Raw genomic sequence first — 18,322 nt, 5'->3', positions numbered from 1 at the left:
AAAGTATAAAATCATCACCAACCCAATTTTGAATATTCTTTATCGTCGGAAGAATATAAATAAATTATTTCGGATGCTTTTTATTTCACCAAACAAATGATAGACACAAACACAATTATAAGATAAACATATATATATATATATATATATATATATATATATAATGGCAATATTATGAATGCTCATTTACGAACGGGAAGCGACAGATGGGCCAACTGCTCCGTGTTTCTTAAGATCTTTCTCATCCTTCTTGATCGCGTCTGCGAACTGAACATCATCCTCAACGGATAACACAACAGACTTTTTTCCATCAGGTCCTTCGACTATAGCTTCCTTCATCTTAAAATGCTCATCCACACGAACCGCCTCAGATCTCTCACGGTGTTTCCTAGATCTCTTCTTGATCAAGAACCAGATAACAAACGCTAGAAACGCCAAGAACATGACACAACCCAACGAGACGAACACAACTACGACAACGGTAGTGTCGTGGTCCGGAGTTGGTGTGGGGCGGTAGACTGCATTCGTGGAGGCCATATTGATCGTGTTTGATGTGTGAGGCTGAGTGATTTCTTGAGGTGGGTTTGGTTTGAGAAAGATGGAGATAGAGGTGGGTTATTTGTAGGGAGGATATAGAACAGTAGGTTGCTGCTAAGTTTCTAATGACTTGGCTCCCATCCTAAGGTTTTGTTTGCTTGTTGTTTTTGTTAAGCTAACCTAGAAACAAAAAAAAATTATAAAGATATGAGTAAAAGCCAAGCAAAATAGGCTCTTAATATATCTAAATCCAAAAAATATATAAGAATCTGAAGAGGTAAATTTCATAAATCTCACAATATTTGTTTTTGTTTTGTTAACATATTCTCCATATAATAAATAGAAAAGTCATGAGAGATAACTACTAAAAAAAAATTGTAGGTCGATCGGAACATACTCTAATCAAGGTCTTGTCACAATATTTACAGTCTTGAATTCCACTTCGGGTAAGGGATACAGACTCTCCCGTGACGGGTTACAAATAGCCATAGTATCTAGACACCAATCAAGAGTCTATAAATTTAATACTGTGGTCAAAGTTTCTTTAAGACACCAATAAAAAAATGATCAATAATGGTGCTCTTATTAGGATATCGATTGGGATTTCTCTTCCAGGAGTTTCAGATTGTGTTTTCTTGCTGCTCAAGATTTTTCGTGGTGACCCAAAAATCGTTTCAAAGCTTAGACGAACAAGCAAAATCTTCGCAGCTTGTGAACCAGCAGTAAATAAGGCACCTAATTAATGCCATTTATTTCGGTTTTCAGAGTCTGTAGTACAAGTTTGGGAAACTTAACATCCACATACGCCTAAAACCCAATATCGTAATTACATCAATCAATTAAAATTAAAATATTAATTAAAGCAGTAGAAAAAAGTACAAAACAGTTAATGAGTATATCTCCTAAGACTTGCACAACTCATTTTGAACAACTCGCTTTACTTGGCAAGGTCATTGATCTGAGGTTGAATTTATCTTGATGGGTAATGTATATCAAAATCATAATTCATAAGATTACAAGTCGCTGACTGATCATGTTCAAGGGAGAGACACTCTTCCAACACTTGCAAAACTTCATGAAAAAGCTACTTCTCAATAATGCTAATATAAGTATCATTATATTAGTATTATATTAGGATTGATCGATCTTTTCATTATAATTGAAGGATTTTGCTCATTTCAGAAATAGATTTGTTAATTTTAATATTAAATATATTCTTCGAAAAAATAATGTCTATACTGATAAATTTGCAAAATGTACAAGAGCACGAGCTTTCTGTTTTTTACATGTAAGCTCGTCGGTACCTAACTGGCTCTCTATCAAAGAAACTCATCTCCGATAACTTAATATATAAGATTTAATTGTAAAAAAAAAAAATAATATAAATCTTTGTATTATATTCTTTTTCTTTTGTGAGAAAATATCTTAGTAATATTTCGCAAATATGTTCAAGATATTCGAGATCCTTCTATAGTTTCAACTTCCAACGTTGGTTTTCCAAACCTAGGTAATTGTGAAGTCTATATTGTTTATCTTGTAAAATACTTATGACATTACACCATGGCTATCATAATGGTATTCAAGAATAAGAATGTCTTTCAACGGAAACAAAGAAACTGATCTCTAAAGANAAAAAAAAAAAAAAAAAAAAAAAAAAAAAAAAAAAAAAAAAAAAAAAAACAATACCTCCACTACATTCCCCGTAGACTTAATTAAACCACCAATTTGACCAACGAAAACAAGAAAGAGAGAGAACCCCGTTCTCGTTAATTTATTCATGAAGAGCAGGAGGCGATTTGTGTGGCAGTCTCCGGCCAAGCACAAAGCTTGTGAACAAATGTAAAGCTCTTGAGGGTTGTGCGTACGGTACCATATGAGCTGCTCCTCTCACCGTTGCGAATGTCAGTAGATTCCCATACTCTATCACCCATCCACCGACCTACCTCACGTCAATAAGTTTACAATTAGGTGTCGAAAAAATTAAGTACAAAACCAAATGAACTACAAATTTTAAAATTGAAACCAAAAGAACGTTAGTAATTTTTTAAACATTACATAAGCGAAAAGCCAAAACAAAAACCAAAACCAAATATAGTACAACCGAACTGAACAAGTCAATTAAAAATGAAAATCAACTAAAATGTAGACCATAAACACATTCTTTGAGTATACCTAAAACATATGACTTACTATAATTTACGTATTTAGTTTATTTTCTCCATATTTTATAAGAAAAATCCGAACCAATGGAAGCAAACCTATCTTCTAAAAACCTAAATTAATGCCAAAGAAATCAAACCAAGCGAAAAAAGAAGAAGCTAGATGCTCAAACCAAGGGCAGATCATACTTCAGGTTTTTTTGTGGAACAAACCTGTCCTTTGTGGAACCAAGCTCCATAGGGAACTGTGGTGTTGAAGTTGAGATCATCTGCAAGTTCTCGTACAAGAGTCCTCGAACCCAAAAGTGGAATTACAGAATCTTCATCCCCACTGTATTTTATAAATTTGAAAAGGAATTACAGAATCTTCATCCCCACCATATTACCAAAGTCAAAGAATAAAAAATGATCTAAAAGAAGGGAATTCGATTTACCTGAAGACCCAAACAGGGACTTCGCTATTAACGATTCTCTTAAGAATTGGAAGTATGTTGGTGTTCCCGTCATTGTAATTGTAGTTCAAGAGGCTGTGAGGATGTGACACAAACTTAAGAGTTAGATAAAAATGAGATATAAGATGGTTCAAGTTCAAGTTATATATACCTGCTGCACATAGACCATTCATATGGCAGTTGAGTTCGGTTAGCATGGAGAGCCTTTTGAACCTCAGGAAGAGTTAAGTACAATTGCTCTTCATAGCTCATGCACACGTCCACCCCAAAACTCATCTTTGTACCCTAAACACCATATTAAAAGCGTTTTTTTGTCAACATATATCACAACTTCGACGAAGTTCTTATATTTCGTTTCTATATTAAAAGAGTTTTTTTTTTATTCATAAAATATTTTTGCAGTGCAAAGTCAACGCAAAAAATAGTTACTTTTTACATTTGCGTATAGGGTGTTAATAAGAAAATAATTTTTGTCCAAACATTTATATTGTTGGGTCTTTTTTTACATTAAAATATACTATATAATACTATGTAAATGTAAATGTAAATGCAACCAAATAGTACAAGTCTTGGGGTAGACTCGTTTTTTTTCTTTCTTACCATTTTCTTGAGCCTGAGCTCTTGCTCAACGAGGGACGGGTAGCAGATATCGAGGAGTATGTCGTAGTAATTGACATATTGAGTGATGATGGTTCCAGCTTCACTCATTGCGGCTTCGCAGGATTTGCTTATGTTGTGTGTACTGGAGAAGGAGTAATCTTAAAAGTCACATTGGTTCATGATGGTTAGTCCAAGTTCATCAGAGATCATCCCATGTGACCAGAAGAACTCGTATATTGCTGGAGCATCCCGGTCAAGCTTCAAAAGCGGGTTTCCTATCTGAATAAAAAACAAAGGAATCAATCGAAAACAGAGCTAGCAAAACAGAGATTTGAAAGAAAAAAAAATTATATAATTCTTATTGCTTACTGCAATGCCTTTGAGCTTGAACTTGAATCTACTTGAGCGTCTAGTGTTGTATTCGAGTATCACATCAGCTAGTTGAGGTATATAGTGTCCTGCATAGCTTTCGCCGGCCAGAAAGAGGTTTCGAGTCTTGAATTGTGGAAATTTTTCTAACCATCTTAACATGAACACCAACATATCCTTGGCTATAATTTAAAACACATCATTCAAGAATTAGTCTTTTTTTTTTTTCTTTTTTTTTGAAAACCTTGATTAATGACAAAAGCTGATTTAATCATTAGAAAGATTATATATAATACCAGTGGTTTCATCGCCAGTGGTGTAATCAGAAGTTGTGTTCGAATAAGACCATCCTACTCCAGCCGGTGAATCCACAAACAACAGATTTGAGGCTACATCATATATAGTAATTAAGTTAACATCACAAACTTTCTCATTTGTTAATGAAAGAAACTAGAAGAGAGGGGGAGAGACCTTTGTTCCATGATTTGGGATTTCTACGGAGGCCACGACCATTTCCAGTAGGGTAAAATGGACCCAACTCTGTGAAAGCTCCTCCTCCAATGGAAGAGCAGCCTGGTCCTGCATTTGGACCAAAAAATAGTTAAGAAACTAAATAATTTTGTAAATTTAAAGCCAGAAATATTGAAATTAAAAGTTTAAAACTATGTAACCAACCAAAGCAAAAAATCCACTAAAAGATAGTAGATAGTAGTCATTCACATAAATATATTGATTAATAACTTTATTCGGTTTTAAATTCTATAAAATCAATATATACAAAAAAAAAAAGATAACAAACGGTAATCATTTAAAATTATAAACATTTCTTAAATTTAATTTCGACAACCAAATCCTATTGTCTAAATACCCAATTTCAATGAAAATCTACAAAGTTGAGAAACAAGAAGAACGAGTGTCAGTAAAACAAACCTCCATTTAGCCAAAGGGTTAAAGGCTTAGTCTGTGGTTGCTTCTCGGCTTCGACAAAGTAATAGAAGAGGCTCCGACAAGCTTTGACATCGATATCGACATAACCAGCGAATTGTCTGAATGCCACTTCAGGTTGTCCAGGCAACTTTGTCACAAGATCTTCTTCTGGAAACCCTTCAGCTAAGTTACCACTATAACTCCACCACCACTGCAACGCCATTAGTGCAACTGCTACTTCTAGGAACCGCCACTTGCCGCCCGCCATTTCTCTCTCTCTCTCTCGTTTTTTGTGTATCAGAGGTCTCTCTCGTTTTTTGTGTATCAGAGGTCTCTCTCTGTTTTTAACTTCTGCTCTTTGTTTCTCTGCCTAGTGCACATGTATATTTATAGGCAAAACACTTCTTCTTCACGAAGTTACGTGTGATATAAAATATTTAATTACTGCAACAATTTGGCTAAGCAATTAAAATTGTCAGTATCTTTTTTATTATAACTTTTTATCTCGAATTTAATATTCTACAAAGTTGCAAATGTTAATATTTTACAAAGTAATATTTAGGTTTACAGATCAGGCCATTTTATAATAAGCAATTAACATGATCATCTTAATATTTAGAACATTTGCATTATGTTAATAATTTACAAAGTTTTTTTTTTGTTAAAAGATATTTTACAAAGTTAATACCATTTAGATTTGAGAAATACCCTAAAATAGCAATAAAACAAGTTTTATGGACAATTATAGTATAAACTCCATAATTTTCTAAAACTATCACTATTTAACACATTACAATATTTAAAATTAATTTTTAGAATTTTTTTTCAGGTTTGGGTTCTCAATTTCATATTTAGGGTATAGTTTTGAGGGGTAGAGTTTAGTATTTTGAATTTAAGATTTTATTTTAAAAGATTAATTTTGAAATATAGTGCTATTTTTAAAATTTTTGAAGTGTTGTGCTAAATTTGGAACAAAAACTTATTTTGATACTATTTTTGAGAATCTTCCTTTAGATTTACAGATCAGGACACGCACATAGCGTATCTGTTTTTATTAATATTTTTACTATGTTATTACCTGAATTCAAGTTCACAAACACATATATGTTACCTATGACTTATATTTATACTAGAACAAAACAACATTACGTTTCAAGAATATGTAGTTATGTACCTTCACAAGATAATTTGAACTTATTTAATTTCTATTCTAGGTAAAAATTATCTTGTGAATATAAAGAGTTTGAGATCACTCTCTAAAACCTCCTAAAACAACCGTACGTACGTAAGTACTTTGTTTTACACAGAAAGTTGTCAAACTATCGTTTTATTCTAAAAACTTTTTCACACATAAACTTGTCAACCTTTTCATTTGTTTCACTCTTGTCTAGCATGAGTCATTATTTTTTTATTTTATTTTTTGGAGTTTTGGTTGGCCGAAAATGGCATAGATACACCATGACCTCACCATGGTCATTGTTGTTTGATAGTATAATTTTATTCCATTTCCTTGTGTCTTGCTTCTATCTCACTCTTTGAAGTTATTACAAACTACAAGATATCGCCTTGAAGCACTATCATCCATCCACCGTGATCAGATTTAATCGGACGGTTGTAATAATTTGTCATATTCAGTATTTTGCTAGAGTTTTCTAGATTATGTGTATTATATTGTTCAGGTGAAAATATCTTTCAATTATGACACGAGATTTTTTAATTATTCATACGAGAGTATATAATATAGATCCTTTTAATTATATATAGGTTATATTACTAATTTTGAAATTTTGTTCAGTTGTAAACTATAAAAGTACTCACAGTTGGCTACACAGAAATTTTAATATTTTAGATTTCATTTTTTTTTTTGGTTCCCCGTAACACAAGATGTAAAAAGTACCCAAAAAACTAAAGAAAGTGAAAAACTGAAAAGGTAGATATGAACATGAAGCTTGCGGTTTAGATATTAGAGAGAAACCAACGAAAAGCAATATGGTAAATATCACGTCCACGTGCCTTTCAAGTATTATCCTATCTGCCAATTTTGTTTCCCAAGAGAACCTTTAAACATCATCATCTCTTAAGTCTATCACTTGCAGCTCTGCAACTATTTTAGCCAACCACCGCCTACGTTGAGTCGGGTTTTGTCTAAGTATCGTATAGTATTTTATTTATTACTAGGATTTTATTTGTGGTAAAACTAAATTATAAATTATTATAATTTAAATAATAATTTTTAATTTATTTAATTTTCAAATTTTTAATTAATTAATTTTTATCTAATTAGTTTAGAATTTTGTTTAGAATTTTATTTTATTTTTGAATATTAAAAATATGTTATATTATGTGTAATATTTTGTAATTTATATATTAAATAATTTATAAGTTAATTTTCAAAACTGTGATTATAGTATATATGAAATAAACTAATAGTTTTAGTGTTGGTTATATAGTCCAAACCCACCATGCTAAGAGGATCATGCAACATGTTTAAAGATTTAAATCCGCAAAAACTCATCATATGAAATCCGTGAAAGTAAAAATTAGTTTTAAATATGTTGAGATCAATGCGTTGAGATCAAAAATCTCGGTCACAAATCCTCCTCCAAGATCGAAATTCAATTCGTTTATTGATTAGGCCGATTGTTTAGGAAATTTGTGTATCGAAAAAATATTGTTTTGTAAAATTGGAAACTTAATATTAATTAAATTAATTATAAACTTAATAGTTAATGTTAAAGAGAGTGGTTCCAATTGTTTTGAAAATTTATTTATGATGGGAAATCTTGTTTTCAAAAATAGAAACCTAATATGAATTAATTAAATAAAAAATAAATTAATAATTAATGTCAATGATATGTTTATAAATATGTATGAATTTCAGGATTTATTTTATAAGTATCTCAAAAAATGTATATATAAATATAAATTTAACAGATTTATGTAACTTTTACTGATGATGTTAAAGGCTCGCTGAAGTTTATGGACCACTAATGACTTATCCAATAAAAAGTTAGAGAATAAGATCCCATTTTGGAGAAAAAATATTAGTACAACACAAAAGATATTAAAAAAAAAATATCTTTCGATATTTAACGAAAATAAATGAAATCAATTCTAGGTAAAAATTGTTATTCTTTGTTTAATTTCTATTTTTTCTCCTACTTATTTTAGAATTAAACTTTTAAAAAACAGTGAAAAGATAATTTTTAATATATCTTTTAATTTGAACGAAAACATCATCTGTTTTTAAAATGCGACGTTATCTCTTTTTTTTTTTTTTTTTTTCAGGGCATCTTGAATTTGGTGATATCTTTTTCTTGAGGTTAGATAATTTTGTTTGATAGAGAGGAAAGTACGAATGAAGGTCATTGTCTAAATCATTGACTTTGATTGTTATAACAATTTATTTTAATTTAGTTTTAGTTTACTGTGCCTACCACAGCTAATATCAGTTATCAACCGTGAGAGGACATAATTAAGCACCGCCTACCACAGCTAATATCAGGTATCAACTCCCTCTTCACAATATTCTCATCGGTGTCTACTCTCTATGATTGTCCATTATTGAAACACATCTTCTCTCAGACTAGGTTACTGTCTAGGAAGGTACTGTATCAATATCAAGTTCGACAATCAGGACGATCTCAAAGTTACCACTCATTTGACTAATCGGTCGCAGAAACTCACCAAAAAGAGACAAAGATATGCTATCAAGGATGCCAACTCAAGTAGATTCTGTACAGAGTCTGGCTAACTATCAACAATTACACCACCAAGTATATGCTCTCAAAAAAGTTGTAGGAGAATCCTGCAAGTTCTACTTTCTCAAGAACCATCTGTTTGTTAACCTTGCTCAAATTCAGAGACTGTTAAAAGGTAGCGAGTCTAGTGACTAATGTGGAGGAGTACGTCTGGGCTTGAAGACACCCCACAGGTAGTCCTTTGAGTTAAAAGCTGCAAACCATAATCACCTTTATTAGTTTTACCTACTCTTGCGAATAATGAAAAGAACAGCCTGTAATAGAAAATAGAGTTCTATTATAGATAAAAAGGTTCTCTACGACTTACACCAAAAATCCACTGGTAACATAAAAGAGGTGAAAAGTAGCAGTTCTGCATCATCAAGCAGGCATCTCATCGCCAAATCATTCTTCTCCATTTCACCGACAAGGGAATAGAAAGTCTTTTCATCATTACTGGAAACCAAAAACAAAAATGGCCAGACACTTTTTCAACATATGCATAGGACGAGAAAAAAAAAAAAAAAAAAAGATATCAGTATTTCAATGTATACCTTTGACTGGAAGGGAAGAAAAAAAGAGCAACACTGTCGTCCTTAGGTCCTCCATTCTTCAGAAAGGTTTTTGGCCATATTTCCATCCTGGGAAACATTTCAGCAGAGAGGCAGCCCCGTAATGAGCTTGCCTTTTCATGGACTATAGGGCAGGCTAAGCTTGATAGATGAGCAGAAATCCCATCAAAGCTATAGCTGGTTCCTCCTTTTACAGACATCAATCCCCTAGAAATTGACAAAACATATCGGAAATCAAGTGATAATGTCATCAAACCATATAGAGATGCAAAGTGATACAATTAAAGAGCATTACTTCTTTACCTCCATATCGGTTTTTTGATTGGTTGTGCTCTACAATGCATAGATGTCAACCTCTCAGAAGTTTGAGGCATATTTAATTCAGCTTCTTTGCAAGAACTATTCCCATCAGCTAACTGTCTATTTTCAGTAACCGGTATGTTTCCAGAACTTAATTTTCTTTTCTTGGTCGTATAAGAATCGTGATGTCGCACACTAGATGAATTTTCAGCCTCCGAGACAGATGCTCCATTTCCATCTAACCCAGTCAATTCATGAGGTTTTCTGCCATCTGAGATTTCTTGTCTCTTAGCCTCCATTGTTTCTTTAATTGGTAAAGAAGACACCTCCACAGGTTCAACATTGGTAGCATCATTGAGCTCCTTGTTCTCCACAGCTAATACTGGCGGGGAATGATTGCTGCTCCTTTTCTTCTTCTTCTTCTTCTTTTTCTCACTCTTCTCCAAGATATGTCCAAGATTTGAAGTCTGATCAACTTCTTTGCGACCAGAACCACAGTCATTCCTTTTGCTGGTACAAGAGCTATAATCTGGAACACTAGATGACTTTTCAGCCTCCGAGGCAGACGCTCCATTTCCACCTAACTCAGTCAATTCATGAGGTTTTCTGCTACATGAGCTTTCTTGTCTCTTAGCCTCCATTGTTTCTTTAATTGGTGGTGAAGAAGACACCTCCACAGGTTCAACACTGGTAGCATAATGGAGCTCATTGTTCTCCACAGCTAAAACTGGCGGGGAATGACTGCTGCTCCTTTTCTTCTTCTTCTTCTTCTTCTTCTTCTTCTTTTTCTCACTCTCCTCCAAGATATGTCCAAGATTTGCAGTCTGATCAACTTCTTTGCGACCAGAACGGTCATTCCTTTTGCTGGTACAAGAGCTATGATCTGGAACACTAGATGACTTTTCAGCCTCCGAGGCAGATGCTCCATTTCTTACTAAACCAGACGATTCATGAGGGTTTCCACTATCTGAGCTTTTTCGTTTCTTAGACTCCTTCGTTGTTCCTTTAACTGGTAAAGAAGACACCTTCACAGGTTCAACACTGGTGGCATCCTGCACACCATGGTCCTCAGCAGCTAAAACCAGCGGGTTGGGATTGCTGCTCATTGTGTTGTTCTTCTTCTCCTTGTTCGTCTTATCCTTCTTCTTCTTCTTCTTCTTCTTCTTCTTCTTCTCTTTCTCATTCTCCTTAGATATATATAGAAGCTTATCAGTCTGATCAACTTCTTTCCGAAAAGAGCTACTGTCACTCCTTTTGCTGGTACCACCGTTATGGTCTGTACCAGAGTTAGTCTCCAATGTGTCTTTAATTGGTGAAGAAGACACCTCCATAGGTTCAACACTGGTAGGATCCTGGAGCCCATGGTCCTCAGCTAAAACCGGCCAGGTGTGATTGCTGCTCCCTTTTCTCTTCTTCTTCTTCCTTTTTCTGTAACTCTTCTTCAATATATGTGTAAGCTTAGCAGTCTGGTCAACTTCTATGCTATCAGACTCAATTTCACTCTCATCACAGTCCTCGCATATCCAAGTTATGTAATCCGTAAAAGGAGTCGGTGTTATGCCCACACAATAGCTGAAAAAAACCAATAGAAACAGGTAATAACAGAAATGAGCCAATCCGTTTCTCTGGTATAGGGATATACAGAACACAACACAACTCAATCAAATTACAAGGGAAAATCAAGAACCATACTCACCGGTGTATAGCCTCAATCTTACAAGAGTCACAAAAAACAAGTGCTTCTTCAAAACCAATGTCGCCACAAGTTTGACAAACAGGAGCCTGCAACAAAGGGGGGGGGGGGGGGNGGGGGAAACCACTTTTTTTTAATCAAAGATGAAAACTTTACAGTCCCTGAATCAAGAGTTACGAACCCCTATGTGAAATTTAATAACATCAATCAAAATTCCGAAACATACATTTCAGTGCCACAGAGAAACGAGTATGAACCCTCAAAACCCAAACACCAAAAAAAAAAAAATCTTGGTCGAAATTGAGAGAAGAGAGAGTGATAAAGTTACCATCTTTACTGAGAAATTTCGAAATCAGATTCTACTTAGGAACAGGACAGTCCAAAAGGAAGACGATTCGGAGCAAACGAGGCTTAGGGTTTGGGGAATTTGATTAGGGTTTATAAGTAGTCGCCTTAACCTCCTCAAATCTCAGTGATTAACTTGGGTGCTCTTAGTCTTTTAATTAAGGCGCTCCCTCCGGCCACACAATTCGCTCTCCCCCCTCCCAACATGCATGCCCTCGTTTAGTGAGTGGTTAAGTTAGTTTTTATAGCATAAACCTCCGGCCTCCGGGGAGGAAAGGAAAAAAAAAAACATTTTTAAGGTTAGAAAAATGGTGCAACCAAAGATTTAATTATCCCAATTTAAAGATATATATATATATATATATTTTTTTTTGAATGTAATTTTTTTAAACTAATTTCATTTTTTTATTTTTGATCTCATTGATTCATTCAAACAGACAACGAAGTACAATGTTTAAAGGTTTAGCCAACAAAAGGCAAGATACAAGAGTGATACAAGCAAGTTTAAAAGTAGATAAAATGGATAGAAAGTTCGACCAAATATGCAAAAGATGTTGAAAACTTGAGCAGAGAAGCAACAAATCACAAGGAAATTCAATGGCAAGTGTTGCAAAGTATCAATTGTGAGGGCTCAAGGATCATATAAAGAGCAACGACCGCTCCATAGAGTTAGGGTCATAATGTTGATTGTCTTTAAACAATGATGGTCAAGAGATGCATCCTAGATGAATCTAAGGGCAGGGTTCACACATAACTTTTGTTCCAAACTAGCAACGGTTCTGTTAAAATTACAGTCTTCGATAAAGTTCCAAACAAAAAAGGATGCTATAGGAGGGCAAAAAGAGATTTGGGACAAACCTGGGAAATTGAAGTACATTATTGGGTCGCAAAGCCTTGTCCAGATCTTGTGCAGCTCCGACGTCAAAGCAAAGCTCCCGTCCAGCTGCAGCCAAGTAACACACTTGGTGAAGGGTTCTAAATCCGAGGAACAAGGAGATGTTGGGGTTGACATCCAAGGGAGCCGGTAAGAGAGACATAGGCTAGAGTTTGCGATGTGGTAAGAGGGCTCAGATTTGGCTTGAAAGGTTGTGGGCTCGAGAGAGACAACTCGTCGAGGAAACCCACCAGATGAGCAGAGAAGGGGAAGAGAGGATGTAAAACAACCCGACCCGTTTTTTTTTTAATCCTAATATCTAGTGATCCCATACTCACTAGCAACCTAACCCCCAATCAATAACAAGAGCGGATAAAACAAAACAATCCCAATAACGAATAATCAATAACATAATACCAATTCCAAAAACAATCTAAAACATAGCAAAGTCATAGAACCATGCAATCCTAACAACCATTCTAGACAATTAAGTTCCACTCTAGAATCCTATCAACGACACAAAGCAAACAACCGAGCCTCTAGAACATCCACCTCTTCATAGCCTTGATTCCATGATCACACTTTGCCTTTACCTGCGCCACAACACAAAAGAGAGGCTTCAGTATTACCAGAAATAATTAGTGAGGCAATCCTTCCATCTACTAGGCTATACACACAAACAATAAGATCTCTCATGCCACAATCAACAAACAATTAAAACAAACCTGGCAAAGGTTGTGTCGACCAACACACGACATGTGTCGATCGACACTGAACACCTTGCATCGACCGACACACGCCTTGTGTCGATCGATGCATAGTCGACATTTCACTAAATTCCTAATTGCATCGACCGACACCTCCAAACCAAATCTTAGAAGATAAAGTTTCCGAATTCACTGGATGAAGAGCCCATCAAAAGAAAGTTTAAATTCGAAAAAAAAAAACGAAAAGCTCGTCCGATTACACACAATTATTATGAAATGAAAGAAAAAATTGGTCCTAGCCTTATTAGTAGGCTTAGTAAGCCTATATATGGCCCTGATGAACTCCACACGATCTTCTCCTCACAGGATTACGATTATCTCATCGAGTTCCAAATCATCAACAGTGTCTCGCTTCGCGGCATCTCCCGCGGCTTTCTTGGCGATGGAAAATATCTCTGCTATGGTTTTGCTCTAGCCTTTACGACATAGATCTTCTCTTTCTAATCAACTCGACAATCATTCAATTCTCGTACACTAGCTTTATACGCCTCTTGCTTCGTTGTTACAAGACCGGTCTCTTCCTGTTTGAAAACAACAAAGTGCCATACTAAGTACACCCAGAGATTTAGGCATTGATGATACCAGCAATTGAAGGTCTTGTAGAGTTGAAGAACCTTTAGCACGATATGTATAGCTACTATTAACTCTCTGTTGATTGGAATAACTGTTTTGGTTTGGCGTGTGTTTCAAGATATATCTTCTGCTTAAGGCTTACAAACTCTCTATGCCCCATTACAGGTTCCAATTCAAAAAATTTTGTGTGCGAAAAACTTTTTGTTCATTCTTTCACTTACTTATTGCTTATAATTTACTTATATATTGCTTTCTAATTATCTAGTTAATTCTTAACCTACATCCATTCAAAATTTAATACTATTATCAAAATATTATGCTATTTCAATTATAATCTAATGTGCTTGGTTTTTTACTCAATCAATAGTTAACTGGAAAAAAACATAGCTATGTTTGGTGAAAAATATTTTGGTAGGTAAGCTATATATATTTAACTAATTTATGAACAAAATCAAGTCAATCATTTGGGGTATATATATTAGAGTGAAAAAAAATTATATAATTGAAAATGTCCAAAACATGGTCAATAAAGACTAAACTTTGAATGGCCATATATGCAATTTTTTTTTGACTGATTAATTCACAAATAATTAAAAAATTTACACAGAACTACTAGAATATAAAAGATTTTAGAGTAAACAAAAGTCAAATCATTTGAAGGATATCAAAGACAGAATTAACCATTGTTAAATGAAAATACCAAAAAGAGGTCAATAAAGATTGAAATATATTTTGGCTACTTTATAATTTTTTGACCATATTAATTACAGAAGTAGAAAATGGAAGAGCAAGATTTTATTCAAAGAAAAGTCAATCATTTGTATTTTGTTGGATAAATTTGTTGGAAAGTATTAAAGAAGAAAATTAATCATTTTTAATTTTAAATAACAAAAAGAGGTGAGTAAAGATGGGTTGACTCTGGTATACTACCCAACTATACTACTTCTTCAATAAACATCATAAATTTTTTTGCTTCTTTTCTAAACAGCATAAACTATATGTTTCTCCATTAAACATCACAAACTATACATTTTCTTCTAATTACAAAATTACGATTCTAAATTGTGACTAGACTTAATAAACCGATAATCACGTTTTGAAAACCACGTTTACATTAAGTGAACCAAAAAAACAGAGCCCACGATCAGTCTCCTTCTTCTTCATATCAAAGTCCTAAAAGGGTTCTCTCTTCCTCTCAATTAATCACAACAACTACTCGCTTCTCTTTCTCTCAGTTTTCCTGGTACAATGTCTCTCTCATTTCAGAGCTTCTCTCTCTTGTTTGCTTTTTTTTTTGTCAAAATCTTAGAGTTGGAAAATTTTTAGTTACCCGATGAACGAAGAAGACATGGATGCGATGCAACACGACACATATATGGAAAATATTGATAACAATCTTAGTGAGGAAAACGAAGATGAATGCAAATTAGAAAAAAAAAACAAAAGAGAGGGTAAGAAAAAGAAAAACGACGATGAAGGTGATGACGATGAAGATGGAGTAGATCGGTTTGAGTTTGAAGTAGAAGATTAAGTAGGAAATTTTGTTGATGAATTGTCTGTTGGTCGAAATGAAATTCTAGATTGTTCAGATGAAGAGGAAGATCTGATTGTTTTGGGAGATAGAAGAATCCGAAGGAACATAGTTGATAAATTATATATAGGTTAATTGTTCTTCAATGGTGTTGAGTTTAAAGAGGCTGTAATTGAGTATGCTTTAAACTCAGGGAATAATGTGGTTCGAGGAAGATGGGAGAAGACAAGGCTTGAATTCAAGTGTGGCATGTTTGACAAGTGTAAGTGGAGGGTGTATTGCTCTTATGTTGAGCCCAGAAAAATGTGGGTGGTGAAGAAGACATACCGAAAGCACAGTTGTACTCCGAATGGAAGATGCATGCTACTTAGAAGTGCGGTTATTGCAAGGCTTTTCATGGACAAGCTAAGATCAAATCCTAAATTCATGCCTCTAGAAATTCAAAATCACATTAAAGATCAATGGAAGTTGGTGAGTTCTAGGGCTCAATGTCAGAGCGCAAGGCTGCTAGCTTTAAAGTTGATTGAGAAGGAGTATGAAGAACAGTTTGCTCACATTCGTGGCTATGCCAAAGAGATTATGTCTACAAATCCAGGATCAACTGCCAATGTTGAAACTATCCTTAATTCTATCAATGAAGATGTTTTCAACCGCTTTTATGTGTGTTTTGAAAGAACACGCACACTTTGGAGAGGTTCTTGTCGACCAATTATCGGGCTTGATGGTACATTTTTGAAGACTACAGTGAAAGGAGTGTTGTTGGCTGCAGTTGGTCATGACGCAAACAATGAGATTCTATTCACTTGCTTGGGCTGTGGTACAATCTGAAACTGGGGATAACTGGTTATGGTTCCTCCAGCAACTCAAGGCTGATTTAAAACTCAAAGATGGAGATGGATTTGTTTTGATCTCTGATAAATAAAGGGTACAGATTGTGACATCCTTGTTCGGGAATAGAGTTTGGGATGTGTTGAGTAAACGAAAGGAGTGGATTTTTATTGATTTTTGGTTTAATTAAATCCTTGTTTAATCAAATTAAACCAAAAACCCTTAATCTCCCTCATAAAGTCATGCCTCCTCTTTTTTTTTGCTGGTGTCCACATTGTTATCAGAGAGAGGGAGAGAGAGTGTGAGAACCCTTGGTTTTTTGTGGGTAAAGGAGGAAGAGAAGGAGATCAAGCTTTTTCCTTAGAGCAAAGAGAGAAACAAAACTGTTAGGGTTTGGGAGAAGGAGGATCCGACTGCTCAAATCATTTCGAAAGGTAATGATATTTAGTAGGGTTGTAGCTAAGAGATCTTCGTACACTCTCCTTTTTACAGAAGTGAATTTGAGTTAATATTCTAGGATATATCGACAGTTTCGTGGGACCAGCAGGTGTTTCAGGATCGATTGCAGTTTCATCTGAGATCCAATCGTGCTGAAATATTGTGGGAAGCTTCTGGACATATAGCCTTGATTTTCACCGGAGGGATTGGAAAGGTAACGGTTCGTTTTGATTTCGTGGTTTCACTTGTGAGGTTGTTCTTTTCTGATTTATTTATGGCAGTTTGTTTTCAATGTTTGTTTGTTGTTGTGATTTGGTGTAGGAGGAAGTTTGATTGTTCTTGGATATTGGAGAGTCTTTCTTCTGGTTGTAGTTATTTTCGTGAATCACTTGTTAAGGTGAGTGCGTGACCATAAGCTTATCTAAGCGATTGGGTTGTATGACTTGTTTTGTGTGATGATATGTAGGGTGGTGAAAGTGTTATTGGTTGTTCTGTTTAATGGTTGGTTTGTTATATTTTATTTGTAGTTGTACTCTTGATTTGCTTGTGTGTATAGCTCGTAGATGGGAGGACCGCTTCACTGGGTATTTCTTGTAATACTCACGCATCTCATTGTGTTTGTGGTGCAGGTAGAGGCAAAGTATGACCGTGAGAAGGATGTTCTAGGGACTTAGTCGTTATGTTTTGGTTTCTACTAGGTTGCTAGAATTGGAATGTTGGTGTTAGAAACATGAGTTAATTTGCTAGTTTTCGGTCTATGATTCTGGTTAATTATTATTGGTATTTTCCGCTGCTTATTTTGTAATTTGAGTTTATGCATATTTAAATAAATATTTTGGGTCATTTACTTATAATTTATAATTTATTATTATTATTAACTATTAAAAAAAAAACGGGTCGGGTCGTTTCAGTTTGGTATCAGAGCCCTTACGGTTATAGGTTTGGGTTCACTAGGTTTCTGTTGTTAATGTTGTGGATTTGCATGCTGTGATTGATTATGTGAGTTAGTCAATTGTGTGTGGCATGGAGTCCTAGAACATCCTCTTCGAGCCTTCAATTAGATTCCACCGTATGTTATGTTTCTTTGTGTGTTTTTGGGTTGTTTTATGCTTGTTAGCCTCTGTTCTTGGAAGAGCAATGGTTAAAGGTGGTTGAGTTGTTGGTCGTGGACGTGGGCGTTGTCGTGGTCGGGAGGGTTCCCGAAGCAAGCGAGTGTGTGGTCTAGAGTTCCACGAAGAGGTATGTCAGAGGGTCGAAAGCGTATCAAGAGGGACTAGAGGGGGTTAACCGGTGAGCGTGCTGGAAGTGCTGGGAACCCTAGTGTGGGGTTGCAGCAGGTGGAGCCCTGGGTCGAGATGATCGCTTGGCGAATCTGTTGACATGCTGTTGGAGAGGTTACCGAGAGGGGTACCACTACAGGCTCCAGTTGTGCCGCATGTGGCGGAGTGCAACCAAGGGCTGCAGATGTTGAGGATGGAGCAGTTGTAGATGGCCGGTACTAATAGCTCGAGGGGCTGGGGGCTCCGAGAGTGGCAGAGGGAATGAGTAGTTCCCCTGATACCAAGATCTTGAGGATTGTGGTCCAAGAGTGAGACGGTATAACTCGAAGACGCTAGT

General features: G+C 35.2%; 2 protein-coding genes and 1 pseudogene across 2 annotated transcripts; all 3 read right to left on the bottom strand.

Moving 5' to 3' along the window:
- On the bottom strand, nucleotides 12–617 carry LOC104777543. The gene has a single exon (XM_010501818.1). The coding sequence runs from the start codon at nucleotides 535–537 to the stop codon at nucleotides 187–189; it is 351 nt and encodes a 116-aa protein (XP_010500120.1). The 5' UTR covers nucleotides 538–617; the 3' UTR covers nucleotides 12–186.
- LOC104777542 lies at nucleotides 2,198–5,385 on the bottom strand (annotated as a pseudogene).
- LOC104777541 lies at nucleotides 8,711–11,964 on the bottom strand. Its single transcript, XM_010501816.2, has 6 exons — nucleotides 11,678–11,964; nucleotides 11,353–11,438; nucleotides 9,660–11,228; nucleotides 9,339–9,563; nucleotides 9,113–9,240; nucleotides 8,711–8,998 (listed from the first exon to the last, which is right to left on the bottom strand). Exons 1-6 carry the CDS (start codon nucleotides 11,678–11,680, stop codon nucleotides 8,937–8,939), a joined length of 2,073 nt encoding a protein of 690 aa, XP_010500118.1. The 5' UTR covers nucleotides 11,681–11,964; the 3' UTR covers nucleotides 8,711–8,936.

This window comes from Camelina sativa, chromosome 3 (assembly GCF_000633955.1).
Source record: "Camelina sativa cultivar DH55 chromosome 3, Cs, whole genome shotgun sequence".
In the NCBI taxonomy this organism is placed as follows: domain Eukaryota; kingdom Viridiplantae; phylum Streptophyta; class Magnoliopsida; order Brassicales; family Brassicaceae; genus Camelina; species Camelina sativa.
Note: the sequence above shows the minus strand (reverse complement) of the source record. Positions and strands in the feature narration are given on the sequence as shown.